This window comes from Mus caroli, unplaced genomic scaffold (genome assembly GCF_978045245.1).
Source record: "Mus caroli unplaced genomic scaffold, Mus_caroli_1 scaffold_17, whole genome shotgun sequence".
NCBI classification, from domain to species: Eukaryota; Metazoa; Chordata; class Mammalia; order Rodentia; family Muridae; genus Mus; species Mus caroli.
In genome coordinates, this window is record NW_028227272.1 from 71,112,407 (window position 1) to 71,132,234 (window position 19,828).

The window sequence follows — 19,828 nt, forward strand, 5'->3', positions numbered from 1 at the left end:
CTGTGAAGGCTCTATGCCCCAGTGTAGGGGAATGCTAAGGCCAGGAAGTAGGAGTGGGTGGATTGGTGAGCAGTGGGGAAGGGTAGAGGGTAGGGGATTTCAGGGGGGAAACTAGGAAAGGGGATAACATTTAAAATGTAAATAAAAAAATATCTAATTAAAAAAGAAAAGAAAGAAAATGCTTTGGCTAGGAAATGAGTGTTACAAGAATTTTGAGTAAAGAGCATCATTTGGACAGTGGGATGGTAACACTTTCCACATCTGGTGCTCATTGAAGGCTTTATATGAAAGAGCACATCTACTACAATGTTGTGAGGTGGGGAAGAAGAGGGTTAAAATCATTAACAGGGTGGGGATAAAGGATCAGGCCAACTGCCAACCCTACTGTGGTTATCCCTAATCTGAATGACAGCTGCAAAGTAAACTTTCCAGAGGCTTTAACTTTAGGAGGAAGATGGAAGACACAGAGAAAGATTTATTCAGTAAAGAAAGGCATGAGGTTAGGAGACTAGTAGGAAGGTGTGGGTAAAGATGATGGTCCCAAGGAAGAGTGACTCTGTTAGAAATGGAAAGAGATGGAAATAAAATCCTAATGATGCTCACAATGAGAGGGGGCTCTAAAGATTGGAAAGTGAGAAGCCCTAGAAGATATCCAGGCAGTTCCACAAGGACATCTTCACACCACGCACTTCCAAGGAAAATATTCTCCTATCCCGTGACTACTAGAATAGCTCTATCTATTTTAAAGACGTTATTTAGGTAAGAAACTTAAAACCGATAAAACAGTTTCAAACCAGCTCTAATTTGTAGAACTCAGTGCAGAGAGAACATAATCATAAAAAGTGGACACTGAAGAATTTTTAACAAAATGTAATGTCCAGTAAGGGCAGTAACATACAGCCAAGTCCACATCTTAACCCAAATTCTACCATTGTATAAAGAGCATAATTTTCTCAAACATAAGCCTATTTTTTTCTTTTTCTTTTTGGACACCAGTCTGATCGCAAACTCAGAGATCCAACCATTTTTGCTTCCTGGGTGCTAGGATTAATGGTGTGTGTAACACTGCCTGTCTTCAGAAGTCCATTTTTTCAGGAGACATGAAAATGTGATGTTTACCACAAAAAACATTAACATTGTTCTGTATTATTTATGCTTTGTCATTTTTCTATAATTGAGATGTATTTTAATAAATATGTAAGAATCAGTGTAAAAGTATTTTGCCTCTGTCAACTCAAGAAGAAAAAATTAATAGTGTCAACAAGCATATTACCTTCATGAGAAGTGTTGTAATTTAGCGGGCACTTTCTCTTCAAAATGCAAAAACTCACTTAATCAAAGCCATTAATGTAGCATTCAAACTCGGACTGAGCACTTTAGGTTGTGTGAACTTTCTTGATAAGAGAAAGACTATAAGTTGTCCCAAATAAATACTAGTAGAATTTTCAAATGTAAGCGATCTAACCAGTACTGCTTTATTTAATTTTTCATCATAATAACAACACAAAATATGACAAAGTTACCAAATAAGAATGTGTAAAAGCATATTATAATCCATGACTTAATTATTTTGATAAAATTACTGCATGGACTCGAGGTATTTCTTTAGATTTCTCAAAATCTGACTTCCCATTTTAAAAAATATCCCTTTTTAAAGATTTCTTTTATTTTATTTATGTATATATGTGTGTACTCCATAAATACTTGTGTATATACATTCAGATTTCCATAAAAGATACAGGCCAGAATAGGTTATCCAATTCCTACATCGACAGTTAAAGGCAGTTGTGAGGCACCAGAATTGGGTTTGGGGAAACAAATGTGATTTTTGGTGTTTGTTTGTTTGTTTGTTTGTTTTTTATTTCCTAAAATATTTTTATCTCCATATCTAAAATCTTCTTCCCAGATTCAAAATCGTAATTCCCCAAATAAGGATAAGAACATGACCATACCATACATTTATTTTCTTGAGACTAGGTGATTCACATTTTTATTCATTCTAATTATTTGACTAGCTACAAACTATAAGTCTCTCTGCTTAGTACAGAGATCGGAAAGAAAATAACATAATAGACTTGTATAATGCCCTTGACTTTAAATAGACATAAAAGTAAACGCAGCAGGACATGATTCATGAAGTAGTTGTTAGCATTTTGTTTGTTTGTTTGGAGTGAATCAGCACTGAAGGCAGAGAAATGTGGGATTACAACTTTCAGAGAGAAGGCTGTAAGAAGAAACAATGTCTGGAGCAGAGACGGAAAGAAAGGCCATCGGAGACTGCCCCACCCATATACAGTCACCAAACCCAGACACTATTGTAGATGCTGACAGGAGCCTGACACAGCTATCTCCAGTGACTCTCCCCCAGATCCTGACAAATAGAGAGATGGATGCTTGCAGCTGACTGAGCATGGTGTCCCCAATGAAGGAGTTAGAGAAATGACTGAAGAAGATGAAGAGGTTTGCAACCCCATAGGAAGAACAGCAATATTAACAAACCAGACCCCCCCCCCCCCAGAACTCCCAGGAACTAAACCACCAACCAAAGAATACACATCGAGAGTCCCATGGCTCCAGCCGCATATGTAGCACAGGATGGCCTTGTTGGACATCAATGGGAGGAAAGGCCCTTGGTCCTGTGAAGGCTTGAAGCCCCAGTATAAGGAGAGGAAGGTGGGAATGGGTTGGTGGGTGGGGGAACACCTTCATAGAAGCAGGGAGAGGGTGGAATGGAGGGGGTGAAGCGGGAAAGGGGATAAGATTTGAAATGTAAATAAAGAAAATATCCAATAAAAAATAAGATAAAAAAAAGGCTCAGGAGGACTCAGCATACTGCTCTGAATACAGATCGACCAGATAATTCGTGCTAAAGGTTTTTAACATATTGCTCTGGAAAAGATCTATTTACAAGAATATTTTTACAAGGAATGAATGTAATTCATTCATTTTACAAGGAATGAATGTAATTCCTGGAAGTAATGTGGCTGCGAATTGAAGACACTGAATAGAAAATCAGAGAGGCAAAGAGCTAGAGAAACTTAGCAAGTTGGAACAAAAAAAATCTAGTGGGAAATACATTGTATGGAGGTACTTAAAGGATACAGGCTATCGTGTGAAAAACTTAAAGATATCTCCGTACACTGCAGTTATTCCTGGTAGTGGAATAAAAAAATAAAAGAAAATAGTAATTTCCTGAATTCTAACTTTATAAAAGATGACTATCAAATGTTTTATTTACACTTTTTAAAACAAGCCTTGCACTAGATATTTACTCATAATGTATTTTTCTCCTGTCACTATAAATATGCTACAACTCTAATGAGTTTAATCACTTCTTGTTGCCGAATTTCAAGACCCATGGCTCCCAAAAGATCTGCCATTGTCTTAGCATTATCTGATCTTATAAAACACTGATGAGTTTAACAGAGCAAAATTCAAAGACCACTTGTGTCTTTGAAAATGCCTGACCTCATGTCAGCTGAAATCCAGACAACAGGAAAAATTAAAACAATCACTTTTTCCTGGGTAGACTCCCTGCCAAAGATCTATATTGCAATCTCTGTGAGGGAAGATTGGCTACAGAAATTTATTGGGGAGGGGGAGAGGCTAAAATGAAAAACGGCCCCAATAATTCTTCCGGGAACAATCCCATGTATCAGTATTTCTGCAAGGTGGTATTGAAAATGGTTTTAAAGAAGGGCTTGGGCATTGGGACCAATGGGAAGGAGCAGCCAAAGGAGGCATTCCATCAACAGAGCACAGAAGCACCAAGTGTGCTGTACACGAACGAGCTAGACTCCCGAGAGCGCTCGCATTAAATATAGGAAACAAAATTAGGCCCTCAAGATGGCAATTCAAAACCCACATTTAAACCCAAACCAAATTAGAAAGATTGACTTATAAACTCCAGATGAATTTGCTTATGAGAGAAATAGCAATTGTCCTATATCTTCTTAAGAAAACAAACTATAAAGTATGTATTTATAATCTGAAAAAACTAAAAATAAAAAAATATATATATTAGACAAACCTCTCATAACTACGATGTACTAGTCCACGTGCTCAATCTGCCCGATGATTATATCTTATCGCTATGTCTGAATAAAGAGATATGAAGATGTCCGGTGCCACAATTCAGTGTTTAATTAGAGCAGGTTAAAAAAAAATAGTTCTCCAAGAAAAGTACATTGCATGAAATCCAGAGATGTGCATTCTAATATCAAAAGGTCAGTTATGTTTGCAGGTCTCGGAGAGTTCAGCTGAAACTGTGTTTTGAGAATTTAAATAAAATGCACAGTAAATTAGATTTGATTCCTGCTAATTTATGCTTCGGTACTGCATTCAGTCCATGCTGGCTTCAATCAACGTCATGCTACAGCACTCGTATGCTAATGCCTGCTGGTGAGCTAGAGTGGGTGGAATGGAAATCAGAAGGCTGAGCATGAGTAAGAAGCACAGGCCATGCTCGAGGTGGGCTTCCAGACGAGGGGAGAGGGACCTAGAGGTTAATCACATCATGTTCAAGTTGTTGCTACAGGAAACTATGACTTTCTCTGGCAACCATTAACATGGAGAAAGCCAGGCAGCAGTTAGGTGCATTTCTATGGGATATGCAGTGGTTACAGTCACACTTAGCCAGACTCTTTGATTGTAAATTTGTACCTGAATTAATCATCTTTGGATTCTTTAATAAACATTTTGAACTTGCTAACTCAAGTAGAAATACTTTGTGTGTGTGTGTGTGTTATTTAATATATTTTGCTCATTAAATGCTAGTATATTCTGTAAGAATTTTTTAAAAGCAGCTTCTTCCACCATTTGATTTACTTCACCACAACTTCTTTAACACAATGGCAAAAAGACAATATTGGCTTGCTGACCCAGGGTCAAGGGCCATGTTAAACCATCCACAGGTATTAGTTCATTTCAAACATAGAAATTTACATGTCTCAAAAATGATGATTTTTATATAAATACCAGTAAGTTGAGCCTTTTGAAGAATGCTTCAATTATTACATTAAAGAAATGTTATCTTGGGGAATAAATTTGACATTTGGTTTATTTTAAATAAATATTGAGCTCTTAATTTAAAATGATTCACATCAGATAATAACTGATTAAACTCATAATCTCTCATCTCTAGTATGAACCAAAAGACTAGGAATTTAAGGTTATAATTTCTAGTATGGTAGACTATATGAAAGAGTATACAATGTTTCATGAGCAGTGTGTTCTTTGTCACTTGCCTGGTTGTGTTCTTGTTCTTGTGCTCCTCAAACCCTGACTTCTAGTACCCAATCTTGTTGACATGAGTGAACCTGAACAGACTTTGACCATGTACCTGCAATGGCTTCTTTCCAGTATGAGGGACATAGATTTATTCGTTCTGTTTTGTTTCTCTGTTGTTCCTCTATGTGTCTTGTTTCCTGAAATAAGCTGTAATATCTCTACAGGAAAAGACCTTTCTTTGCCTTAGAACATTTTTGAGTTGTGAAAGTTGAAATGGATGCCTAGAAGATATTTCAAACTACAACAAAGGAAATAGTCAACATTTTCCCACATTGTTATACTTAAAGCTTCTAAAACATTCTTCCCCCTGACTATAATAGTTTGGATAGACAGAAAGTCAGACAGGATATGTAGTTTCTTAAAAGGAAAATAACCCAGGCAATTCTGAAATTCCTTCATAGAATACTGTAGAAAATATTCTCTTTGCCAAAGTTCAAAGGACCACAAACAAATATCCATGATCTCAGAGGAACAAAAAGACATGCACAAAGACAGACATTATGTAGCATTCGAACCTGGAATTTCCTGAATTTCATTTAAGTTTGTACAACCAATGTAAACACTGAGAACTGACTTCATTACAGTAGAATAGATGCCAGGAACAAGACATGAATACTCATTTAATGATAAATGGATTCTAATTGATAAATGACTAGTTCTTCACCTCATTTAATTGTAGTTATTTTCAATGTTTGACAAGTAATTTCAAAATAACTTGTTCATATTGAATTTGAATACATAATGTCATAAAATATTTGACTTTAAAGCACATTAAGATACAATTTGTTTAAGAAGATGAAATTTATTTGTAATGGAAATTACACATTAAAGATACAGGATTATAATAATCATTTTTTAAAGCTTGAATAATTAGATATTATTTATTTTTATTATTTCCAGCAAATTAAATATGATCAAATTGGTAAATTGCATAACTTAACAATACTTTGTGTCCATGGCAACCATTATTCCAGAGGAAGAATACGGTTGATTTCTAAGCCAGTAACTCTCAGTAAATATTTTAAAAATCTTATTCCATATAAAATATCTATAACTTTACCTTTTCTTTCAACAAATATCTATTATCTCTATGTGCATTTTCAGTGTCAAATGCTTTTTAATATGGAAAGTACTACATGGGTCACTGCTCTCAGAAATGTGAAGTAATGACACAGTCAAGAGACTAGAATGACTATGGAGAAATGTTTCTGTACATGTTGGCATTTTATATATTACTCTTTACTAGAGTTGTTTGACAGATACACAATTACATCAGTTGTTGTATGACTAAAGGTGTGTTGCTGCCACACAGTACATCTTTAGAGTTTGGAATCACTTTTATAGAATGCACTGATTTTAAGAAAACTAATTTTGGAGGTGTGTGCAATACTTGAGATCTTTCATACTTATTGTCTATAACTTGAAATCTGATGCCTAGAACAAGGCATTGAAGTTGGCCAGTGATTTATTACCTAGTATGATCATAATATAAAAATGGTAACTTTTTAATTGCTACAGAGAACAACAGTGGATACAATTCTGAAAAGAGTGAAGGAAGAAGAGGGTTAATCTGGGGAAAGGAAGGCTGAGATTACTCCTCACACAGGCAATAACACCCACTGTGTATATATCTCATCCATTGGCACACTTGCTTTCTTTGTGGACAATGAATTGAAGAGTAGCATTCTAAGGAAAATTCTTCCTGTGGTCTTGATAAACTGAAGGATTGTGTGAGTGGAGTATGCCAATTTCAATGTTAATGGAATTTACTCTATTTAGAAAATCTCTGCAAATTTTGTAATGTTATTAAATATTTCTACATTACAATGAATATAATAATTAACTCAGAACTAAGACAGACATGCTTATGGAGAACTTTAAACTTTATTAGATTTCAGATTGCTGAAGCAGATTTACTCTCAATTAGGGGTTAGCAGAGGAGGTCATGGAAGTAAAGCAAATTATTCTGGGTTTTAATAGGCAAGTGTTACAGGACTGCTCATTATACAAAAGACAGAAATTGGAAACTCCTATGAAAAATATGTCAATAGTTTTTTAACAAATTACAATTTTAAATCTCATTTCCATGATGTTTTTTTCATTTTCAAATGGTTACATTAGCTTTTAAGAATATGTTGGTTTATTTTATTCATTAGCCTAAAATTTTTCCATGTAATATACATTTATCATATTATCACTCCTCTATTCATTTTCTTGATTAAGATCTTAGTAATAAAATATTGAAATTTTGCCCTTAAAGTCACTGATAATCTACAAGGAAAATAGTTAGATATTTCAAAAAAAAATAACTGTTTAGTAAGGATTGTTAACTGTAGAGACATTAACTGCAAAGACACGATGCCATCATTAAACCAACAAAAGAAGAAGAAATGGTGCTGGAAAGTAAATCCTAAATTGCCCCAAACTCTTAAATTGGGAAGAGTGTGTCTTCCTATGTAGAGAGGAAGGCACTGGAAGATTGGGAATGGGAAGGCAAAGCATAGCTTAAAGGTAATTCTTCAAGCAAATGGTGAGACCAGGCACGCATTTTCACTCACTTAACCTGTCAGCTTGCCAGAACTGTCTCGTCAGCAATCTAGCTACACTACGAGGTCTGCTCATGTCCCATTATCTCATTTTTTTTTTTTTGAGAAAGATTGCACAAGATGCCAATCAGCAAGAAGCAAAAGCAAAAGAAAAAATGCAACCAAGGAACAAATGTCCTTATACTGAGGGGTTGCTTCGTTAACAGAATTTTAATATGCAATTGCAATGTTTCTTAATAACATTAATTACACGCTTAGGAAGGCACCATCCTAAGTCATTAGTGATTTCTTTTTGTTGCATTTTATCTACTACCAGCAGAATGAAAGATATGAGATTGGCCTGTTACTGTTACTGTTGCTTGATCTTTTTATGGCACTATTTAATACTGCATGCATAAACATTTTCCCAGCAAGTATTAACTACGTGTGTATGCATATGTTTGTATTAAGTAAGTATACCAACATTAGGCATGTACTTACAACGTGCTAAAAGCTATACTACTTCTCAAGATAGAAGAAAGATCACAACAGTACTTAGTACTAAGATATTTGTCTAGCAGATGAAAATAACATCAACAATAAATTTCAAAAATAATACTGACCAAGTGACTTTACAATATATTCAGAAATATGTAGCTCAAATTTTAATTGAATTTCTAGTCTGTATATTTAATGCATATAATCATGAAACAATTCCCTGAGTAACATAATATATTTAAATGAGTTACATAATAATTTAAATGTTACCTATAATACTTATGTCTTATGCACATTAAAGAATTGTTAAAGGCAATATCTTCTGACAACACTATGTTAAACTTTTTATATTTAGTGTTCTATAATGTTCCATAAAGGTTTATTCTTCCATTCCCTGATATTGCATAGAAGAAAAGAGGTTAATAATATGAGAATTGTACCATAATCCCAAACCTCATATTTTTTAAATATTATGCTCATCAATCGAGCACAGAAGAGAATCCATGTTGGATACCTTTCTGTCTCATGTCTGTCTTCTTTTGAGTCTTATTTTACAGAAATATCTTTCAATATTACAAAACTTAATTTTTGATTCTTTGAATGTGATCTGGATGCAAGTATGATACCTAGCAAATAAGTTATGACTGTGCAGAACACTAATCAAATGTTAGAAAACTTATTGAAAGAGTGAAATCTACAATTTTAAATGGATTTTAAATGGTCCACAAAATCTTTACTTCCTGGTGTTGTCTCTTTGCATATGTTATGATATACAACGTGTTTACAGAGTATGTTGTTAAAGTTTCTACTTAGTTGACATTAAGACCTTTATACTAATTAGGTGAACTTAAATGATCATATAAGATTTCTAAAGAAGGGCACTGGTTATAGTCTAGTAGCTATAGTAGTAGTTCACTCAGTAGGTGAACTCAGAGAAGTAAGATATAAAATGCATGTGGTAGTTTGAGTAAAAATGTCCCCATATGATAACAGGTATGAATGCTTGGTCCCCTTTTGGTGGAAATCTTGGGAAGGATTGGGAGGTGTGTCTTTGCTGGAGGATGCAATGAGGGTGGGATTTGACTTTTCAAAAGTTTCTCTGCCTTGTGCTTGTAGATCAGGATTTAAGCTCTCAACTACTGCTCCAGAACCTTGCTACTACTATGCTAACCGCCATATTATCCGGTCATATGCTGTAACCATCAGAAACTATGAACCGCAAATTAAATGCTTTCTTTTATAGTTCACCTTGGTCACAGTGTCTTACAATAGAACTAACAAAGTCACTAATACAACACAGAAAGGATTTGAGGTCTAGCCATTAAAGTATAGTGGACAGCTTCTAAAGTCTGCGATAGTGGTGGGCATCCAATAAAGACTATAGGGGTGTACTCCCCAAAGTTCTGAGGATATAAGTGTGGAAGGAGGTAGCCCCAATCCTCACGTGTTTTTGTTTAGAAGTTGTAGCTACAAAATTTCCTCATAAGAAATAGACGTCATTATAAATCATTAGATTTGTGGCATTTGTTTGTGTAGCAAGAGGAACCTCTCAAAGCTGAAGTACAGCTGTTTTATGAAGCAAGGAATATGAATGAAAGTGAATAGGGCTCTCATGAAAATGCACATATCTTGATAGATCTGCTATTTGTTAAGAGCTATGGAGATACTGTGGAGGAAATCAAATGGTTTTGATAGAATGTTTAGAAAAATTTCCAAGTAGAGATACTGAAAGACCCTGAAACAGCTTCCATTTTCAAAACAAGTAAGCCTTCCTCATCTGCATTTAACTAAATAAGCAACCAGCCAAAGATCAAACCAGGATTTAAGTAAATTAGATCCGTATGTCAACTAATTATCCATTTAAATAATGACAAAAGGAAGATCATAATAAACGAAAAATAATAAACTCAGAACCTCTAAATTTTACTCAAAGAAACAAACAAAATAACCATATTTTTGAAAGTTTCCTATTTTCTAAATGAGACAGTGCCCGAAATGATTCTCCCTAAAGATTTATGCCCACCAAAGTTATAAGAAATAAATAAATTGGCCAAGACCAAGAAATAGATGATTAAAGTTGAAGTTTAACAACAAAATGAGGAAAATTGAAAACAAAACAAAGAAGTCAAGCATATTTAAGTAATAAAAAGTACTTTGTAATCAGAATTGAAAAAGGAAGGTTTTCACTTATTAAACACATATCAAAATGTGTTATATAACTGATGCCTCTAATATTGTTGGGGAGAAGATGATAAAGAGGGGATGTTGACAAGGACAAGCCAGCATAACTGGTATATTTGAGGGAGTGAACAAAAATATTAGAGAATTAAATATTTTCATATAAAGTTAATAAACCACAAATTAAGGAATTTTATTATGTCTCAGAAAGATTAGACACCAGATGATCAACACTGAAGGCTGACAAATCAAAATCACAGGAAGAAAGATCAAGAACAATCTTATAGTATAATAAAACAAGTGGGAAAATTATACGATAAGCTTCATAATTCAGTAAACTACCATTCATTATAAAAGCTTAAAAGGACCTCTCGCCCACTTTCTGAGAATTGTGGATGAAGGTGTTATGTAATAATTTCAAAAGCAATTTGTTCTTGTTTGGCAATTTACATAGTGTGACTTACTCAGCTGAAGTCATTTCAGTGTTAGAAATAATACATGATTGCATTGCTTCCTTAAAATTACTCTCTGCAAAGATACGTTTCTCATGATGAAAACACTATTGAAATTTATAAGACACAAACAATACTTTTTACGTAAGCTATCAATATTAAAAAAAAGTGAAAAGAGCGGGCTTCAATAATAGTTAATTAAAAAGAAAAACACTGCCAATAAGAACACATAGCTTTTTAGTGCTATGTACAGAAAACATAGCACTTGCAAGTAAGAGATGACCACCTTAGGTCATCTGAGTAACGGCTCTTCTGAGGGAGACGGGAGGCTGAGAATCAAAGCATAGAGCTTGCAAAACACACTCAAGACATCTTTAGGAGATATTTCAAGTGGAAGTGTAAGACCTATGAGCTTCCTAATTTTAAAAGTAATTGAAATATTATATTATTAATAATGAAATATTATTAATAGCATATTAAGTGATGTGCAAACACTAAATTCCAAGCTTGACTGGAACATGAAAGGATTGGAAATATTTGACATCTTAGTCTCTAAATCATGTATGTGTTGTAATTATCTCCAAATAGATTTTTTTTCATCTTTTGATTGTTTGTTAAATTCAAGAATAAAATTATTTGGTCATACAATAATTAAATTCTACTCTAACATATAAGCAGAACTAGCTAATGTGTGGATAAGTCCATAAGGATTTTTGTTTAAAATGGAGCCTTTTTTTTTCATTCTTCTTTAAAAGTTATGTGTGTGTGTGTGTGTGTGTGTGTTGTTTTCTTGCATGTATGGTACTTCTTCAAGTATGTACAGTGACCATGGATGCCAGGAATGGATGTGGAATCAGCATGAATTGCAATTACAGATGGTTGTGAGTCGCCATGTGTATGCTGCAAGAGCAGCAAGTGCTCTGAACTACTCAGACAATTCTCAAGCACTGTTTCTTTAAAATTAAATCATTTAATATGGGTGTTCTGCGCAATAACATGTAATTCTCAATTACTTATAAATAGTTGCATTAACACATTCTATCAAAATGTTGCAAACTGTGTGTGTGTGTGTGTGTGTGTGTGTGTGACTAAATTGGTAAATGATTAAAGATTTCTGTGAAGTTATATAGGGTGTTGGTTATTCATGATTTCCAAAAGTTTCACCTGATCCACTCAGCTTTTCCTCTCTATAACTGAGGCAATCAGCAGCTAGCATATGGTACATAAGACACAAAACGGAAGAGAGCTCAACTTCACAGGCGAGGCAGCTGGTAGATTTGACAGTTCTTTTCCAAATTGCTCATCGTGTTTTGAATTATTGCTAAGAAAAAAAATGTGTTGCCCATCTCCAAAATAGATGTTCATTTTTATTTTTATGCTGGAGAAAGACTTCTAATGGGAAAATAAACCAGATGGTTATAGGAAAGGAGGTAGGTTTCCTATTGAGATCATTTTCATATTGTCAGAAGACATTTCCAAGTAAACAAATAAATACTTCACTATTCATAGCCAGCTTCGCCCTCAGATGCACTTTTGCTCTCATTATGTGTCTTGCCTTTGGAACAGTGTCAAAAATAAGGCAGAATGGTTTGGTGAATTCATTATCAAAGAAACATTGATCTAGATTTTGTGCTAACCCCAGATATAACAGATAAGAGGACTCATTCTGAGACGCTGGTGACATTCCAAACGACTAAGTGTAATATGGTAAATCTTTTTCTCCAGTGAGAAGGGTGCAATTGATGACATTCAAAATTTCCTACAACCAAAATCTAATCAAACTTATATAGAATCTCAAAATGCAGCAACGCATGCGTACAATCCACTTGTGATTGGCATGGTGAGATAATCTTGTTGTCACTTTAAACTCAATTGGATCTCCTAAGTCATCTTTGGACAGATTCTCACTTTTAAGTTCTCAATGATTCCAAATTGGGCTTCTCTGAAGCACACAAAGACACTTCATGTGGAGTAACAGAGTGACTGTTTTCTGAAGTCTTACATGTGTCTGAATTTGAATTTGATTCATACTTTCCTTTAAAATCCTTTATTAGAAGAATCCAGGCACCTTTCTCTAGACTATGTGTTTATTTGAAAATATATTCCCCTATTTGTATTAGAATCAGAACATAATTTTCTCCTCTCTGTATGATGTTTGTTTTAGAATACTCTTTATGCAATCTCTAAGATCCTCAAAGTTGTAAAATACTTGTGTTGGACTCCATTAACACATTTGAATAATAATGAGTTTTCAATGATGCATGTAATTCATTATTTCAGTTGTTGTGTGCCTTTTAGCATTATTCTAAAAGTTTAAATGTCTATGTTTAATATATTGAAAGCCATTGTAAGAGCTAATGCAGTGTCGTGGCAGTCTAATCTCACCACTGTGAGCCTTTTCTTTACTAATCCAATGAAAGTGTATCTAACTTTCAATTTCCCAAGTTCATAGCAGTTGTCACATTTGAAGTATAGCTCTTCATACTTCTGAGCACTGTCGTAAGTCACTCAAGACAGATTTATGAAATGACAGACTTTCTCAGATAAAGTATAATGTGTCAAAAAGCTATTCTTTATTTCCAGTCCAATGGGAATTTAAGAAATTGTTTCCAACAAGGATAAATTTGGAAATAACTTATGAAACTCACTGTAGGTGACAGCTACAACTTAGAACAAGGAACGTGCTATGATGTTTTAACCAATGCTTGTTTTTTCTTTGTTTAAAAGTGGCAAATGGATTAGAGATTTTAACGTTTTTGTATTCTGAGAACTTGTCAAATCACTTTAGTTGAGGCCATTTGTATGAGCATATTATTTCTAGCTACCAAAATCTGTAAGTGAATCTATTTTCTGTTCACTTGAAAACTGCCTGTTTCAGTTACAATGTCTGAATCATTCTTTCTGTAATTATGTCCACTGACAAATGGTTTTATCTATTTTAACATTGAAAATCAGGACCAAAGATTACTGTACCTTAGATTTTATAATCTTTTGTATGTGTGTGTGTGTGTGGACTTTATGCATACTTATCTTAGCTAATACATTTTACTATGGTAAGTTTCAATAATAACTTTAGTTTTTGATACATTAATAGCTCAGTCTACCTAGTTCAGAGATGCTGAGAAAGGAAATCTAATGAAATGGTCACCTAACAGCATCAGTTCTAGAATGGTCAGAAAGGAACATCAACTCTAGAATGGTGCTAGAGTACAGTATTGGATCTAGACTGCTCAGATAACAGATTATCAGGTCCAGAATGGTGTTTGAGCACAGCCTAGTTCTAGAATGGCCAGGTAATACAGTACTGTCTACAGAATGGTCATGTAGAATAACAGCTCTCTTTTTCTTTTCTATGCCATCTTAGTCTTCCTCATTCTGTTATTATTTTAAAATCATCTTCAATTGTAACATAATTATTATTAAAATGTAGTTATTACTAAAACATTTATAAAGAGTTAGCACTTAGATTTCTGCAAGCACATGCTATTCAGTTTTGCAAAGCCAAAGCAATAATGGGATATTAAGCCACAAACAATAACTGCTCATGCCAAAGAACACAGATCTTCCCAATCTTCCCACACTAATGTTAAGAATCCACTTTACAATGACATACAGCAAAGTCCTATTAAATTTGTCTACGTAGAAATGCAAATGAGCAGGCACAGAGAGAGATAACCTTGAAGGATGAGGAGTCTGATTGGCTTAAAATGAAGTAAGTAAAAAAGAAATAAACAACTCCATTTTCATGTATCGTCTTCTTTTTTTCAGGAATATCAAACATAGGTCATAGGTATTACCTTGTACATATAATAAAAAATTGTAGTGTCATAACTCCCTCCTTAGGAAGAGTTAAGAGTTTTCAACATACGAATAAAATATGTTATTCTGTCTGAAAACTGACACTAACTCATTCCTGTGTTGAGTCAAAAATGGTTTACTAAAGCGACCGAAAAGCCAGGAGCAATGGTTGTAGCAGATAGTCCCTCATGAAGCATTTTAACATGGGCGAATAAATATTCTTAATTATGACAAAAGCTACTATGCATGATTTATGAAGCACTGTGCAAAGCCATGCCAAATGGATAGAAGGATGGCTACTTACCAACAGGGCGAACTGTAGACATTACAATGGTGTGGTGAGAACATAAAAAAGAAATTAAAAAAAAAGAAAGAAAATTATCAGAATGCATGATGTGTAATGTTACATTTAAGTATGGACAATAGAGTGACATCTATTCTCATAATTCAGTTATGAACAAGGTTCCTAAGACTGATAAAACTGAAAGACATAAACCTAATTTTAAGGAAAAGGTTATTATTAGTTTTTAACCACAGGACTAACTATGAGAACTTAAATAAATCTAGTTTAGATTTATCATCATCATCATTTACTTTAGGTACTATTTCAAAGACTTCAAATTAAGGAGTCAAATGCTACCCTGAAGTTAAGAACAGAATAATAAAAGTATTCAAGCCAACATTTAGCAAACATCATTTTGAAATTATAAGGTCTCACTGCCTGAACTAAATAACAATTGGATTTCAAGCATTGCTTCTCAGAACCATTTCAAAAACTATAGACAACTACTTGATACAATTTTTTGTAGGCAATAATTTAGGACCCATTTGCATTCCATCCATAGAATGTACCAAATGTACCAAATAGGTTGAGGAATGCCATTGAATCCCAACTAGCTCCCTGACTGCTGCTGATGCTATTTTTATTTTTTTTATTTTTTTGGCACAGGTAATGAAGCAGTGACTGATATGTTGATTCTTATTGAGCATGGCTTCAAACTGATGCTTCAGCTAATACATCCTTTTTTTTTTTTGTGGTGTGATACTATTACTTTGAATTACTAACATCCATAGTAATAGGCTGCCCTTTCTCTCAATGACTGAAATTAAGAGAGACATACAAAGGTTAATATTTTCTTCTCAATATTTTTAAATCAGTGTGAATAAACAACCATTCCATATAAAAGCAATAAGTACGCATTAGAAATCATATGATCCTTGTATACAAAAGAAAAATATATTTAAAAGATTTAACTATATAAAGTATATAATTAAAATAGAAATGTTTCCACCTAATAGGCCATTGAACCATGTTCCAGCTTATATAACCCTAGGGAAAAATAGTGTATTTCTAGTGTAAATAAATCTTGTTGATGTCAGTTTAATCAACATGTCCATCATAATTCTGTATTTGTGCAATCCCTAAAAAATAGTATATTTAGATATATATGAGATGTAACTCTTATGACTAGCACTATTTACAATTAGGAAATATAATTTGGACACTCTGCAGACACTGGCATGCATATATATATGTTCTATGGTATGTTTGTTGTAGGAAAGCATTGAGAAGGGGCCTAATGAGCCATCAGACTAATAACCAAGTATAGTAACAACATAAAACAGATATCATGATTCCTTTCTTTACCCTCAATAATAATTTCTCTTAGTTATGTCAATATCCTGTAGGAGTAGGAAATCAATTTTGGAATTCATGCTAATTTAACTACAAAATAGAATTGTTTTTCAAATATATTTTCCTAAGAAATATTGTTTTCTAAGATTGTGATATGAAGGAAAAAGAAGAATCTATGGTAAGGAATCACGCTAAAACAAATAATATATTTTACATGAACTTTAGATTAATTTTGAAAATTTTTACTTTACTACCTTGGGAAATTCTTCTTCTTTTTTTTTTAACTTGTTTTTGCATTTTTCTTTTTTTCTGTTTTTTTTCCCTTTTTTTATTAGATATTTTCTTTATTTACATTACAAATGTTATCACCTTTCCTAGTTTCCCCTCTGAAAATCCCTTATCCTCTCCCTCCTCCCCTTGCGGTGGAACTTGTGGCTCTAGCTGTATATGTAGCAGAGGATGGACTAGTTGGTCATCAATAGGAGGAGAGGCCCTTGGGAAATGTCTTCTAGTGATATACTTTTCCCAGCAAGTGAATGAAGAAACTGAAAAATGAGGAAAACTCTTGCATAAATGAAGCTGCTGTTTTAACATCACATCCAAGACCACTTACAAATTACTTAAGTTCTTTGATTTGATTATTACAAATTAAAGTTCTTTTATTGTTTTTTTTTTTAATTTTGTTTGTCAAGGCAGCTAATGGGTCTACTTTAAGCTAAATTTCATCTGATAACCATGTTCGTTACCATAGTTTTTAAATTAATCAGTCAAACAAACAAAAACCTGAAAAGACTTTTGTTTCAAGTGTTGATTATAAAACTACTTGAAGCTTCCCCTATTGGTGAACATTCATATATTGACATAATATCTGTTTAACCATCACAGTAAAACTACATGCCCTTGTTCTATAGCAACAGTTCATTGTGACAATCAGCAGGTGAGTGTTTTCAAAATCAGCAAATTAAACTCAACTGCATTCCAGCATTAAATGGATTAAAATGGACAGGGCCTCTTAGGTCAGTTGACCTCATTCTAATAAAGCAATCCAGTGAGAGGTTGAATATTTCATTTATGTTCATAAAGAAACAGACACAGAAAATAAAAGTCATAATTTTATCTCCATTAACCTTGTAGTGTGAGACATCCCAACTGCCTGTCTTAATGGTAAGACGTGTCTTAAATAACAATTTACTGAACATTTCCTTGTTCTATGGAGATATTATTATTATTTAGCTGTGCTTTTTGAAGTTGCAGTCTTCGATGAATGACATATTCATACCACTAAGAAAATGACATTCTAATTTATTTGCATGCTACAAATTAGAGAAGAAACCGTTTAAGATTTGCTGATCTTTATAAAACAATGTATCACCTTCAAAAACAATGCTTTCTATCAGTTTTATACCCTTGCTTCCTGTGCACAGGGAACACAACGTATTAAAGGAACATCGAATCATATCACTTTCAATGAATTAGGAATTCAATTAGCTGAGGAAGTCTTCGAAGATCATTGCAAGTCTCTTTGGCCCAAGCACTAAGGTGTAAAAGGAAAACAGTTTCTTCTCCAAACAAGCATTTTCCTCACATGTTCTTAGAATTTTTTTAGCAAGCAAACATTTTTGAATGGAATATTTTGGGGGTTGGTTATTTACTTTTTCCTGTTCCTTTAATGCCCCCAACATACCTTAGAGATGATTTGGTTTAAATGAATTATTTTTACAGTAGTCTACCTATTTAATTATACTTGCTCTTTATATATGTTGTGGTTGTTGATTTGTGGTTTGGGGAGGACTCATGACAGGTGAAGTGTGGGTATTTCTGACTCTTTTGCCTCTTCTTGAGACCCTTTTCCTCCTACAGAGTTGCCTTGCCAATTCTTAACTGTAATGTGTTATACTGTGTTCAGTTGATGTGCCTGGGTGACCTCCTTTTTTCTAGAGAGGGTGGAGGAAGGAGTGGATCTGGGGGAGAGAGGATGTGGTGGGTAACAGGCAAGGAAGAAAAAGAATAAATGTATCTAAAATAATCCACAGGGTAGATTGGAGTGTATGGTTTTTTCTTGTTTGCATGAGTTACTATATTTTTATTATATACTATCAATAAATATATTTAGTTCATAAACAACCAAGGTTATTATGACTTAAATAACAAACAGTGACAGTGCTGATAAGCAAGTGATTCGAGTTTTGTCTAAGTTGTTTTGAATTATGTTGACACTAAAATGAATGTAAGAGAATACAAATGGGTGATGTGGAATAGGGACAGAGCCATTGCAAAGAAGAGACAGCATCTATTCTCAGGGATGCAGATGCATGCTTCCTGCTGGTTACCTGGAGACAAATGAGTGTTGTGGAATAAATTCTTTTTTTTTATTTCTCTTTTCATTTTTGAACAGATAAAAGATCAAAGTACAGATCTCTGACTTATTTCGTTCACCTTTACACTCCTCCAAACCTTCTTCCTAATTTATAAAACTTTGAGGAGCAAAGCTTGCAAGGTGGAAGGTGAGCTGCAACTGTGTTGCAGTCAATCTTCTCTCCAGAGAGAGGAGAGAAAGCACAGCCAGCCATAGGAGGAAGGTTAATGATGGCACAGGGGATGTGCTGGTGCATCTGTGCTTAAAGTCCGCTAAGTTTCAACAGTGACATGGCAATGCCTTCTTGGGAAGCTTACCTATCCCTGTCTTTGGGACGCTACTCTGTGCCTTGTGATACATGAATTCTCCCGATAGCCAGGTTGCACCTGGAGCATGGTTAATCTCTCCAGAGAAACTTACGGTTTAGTAATGTTTTCTTTTGCTATAAACAGTTCTACTGAGTCTAGACATGACCAGGAGTCCATTAAGTGGGAGACTAATTAACATGCAGAAAGTTCACTTGATAAACAGTGTCCTTAAGCTCTTGAATTTTTTAAGGCTCATGAATTTCACAAATTGTTCTCTAAAATAGATTATCAGAATGATGGAGGGTTTTTTTTGTTTTTGGGTTTTTTTTTTTTTGTTTTTTGGTTTTCTTTTTGGTTACCACCTTTGAAACATCACTAGCTATTTAATTTCCTTATAGTGGAAAAAATATACAGAACTCCTTAATTTTAAAGGGATATAAGCTTATTCCTGAAAGAGATAAGCTAGCCGAAAGCAAACATTTCCAAAATGATAGCATTCAAAAGCAGTGAGTCTATGAAAGTGACAGAAACAAAAGTTTCGTTTATACTATCCCGTTTTAAGATGAACGATTCAGTCGTATGAACTCTTTAGTTAACATGTTCCTGTGAAGTGTATAAGGAGATCAAGCTGCGGAGATGGCTCAGTGGTTAAGAATACTTCATGAGCTCAATTTCCAGCAAGCCAATGGAGGCTCACAGCTGTCTATAATGGGATATAAAGCCTTCTTATGTGAATGCAAGCATGCAGACAGAACACCCATATACATATGTGTGTTTGTGTGTGTATG

The 19,828-nt window shown here is 34.1% G+C and overlaps 1 protein-coding gene across 12 annotated transcripts in view; it reads right to left on the reverse strand.

Moving 5' to 3' along the window:
* The window catches only part of Robo2 (roundabout guidance receptor 2), a 1,540,028-nt gene that overhangs the window by 100,166 nt on the left and 1,420,034 nt on the right, over positions 1-19,828 (reverse strand). For 8 of the 12 annotated variants that reach the window (XM_085832480.1, XM_029470224.2, XM_029470223.2 and 5 more), the window contains one exon: positions 15,045-15,056. The exons of the other annotated variants lie outside the window; for them this stretch is intronic. In XM_085832480.1, the coding sequence (XP_085688606.1) occupies positions 15,045-15,056 (12 nt within the window). The remainder of the gene's footprint in view (positions 1-15,044; positions 15,057-19,828) is intronic. 12 annotated transcript variants of the gene reach the window in all.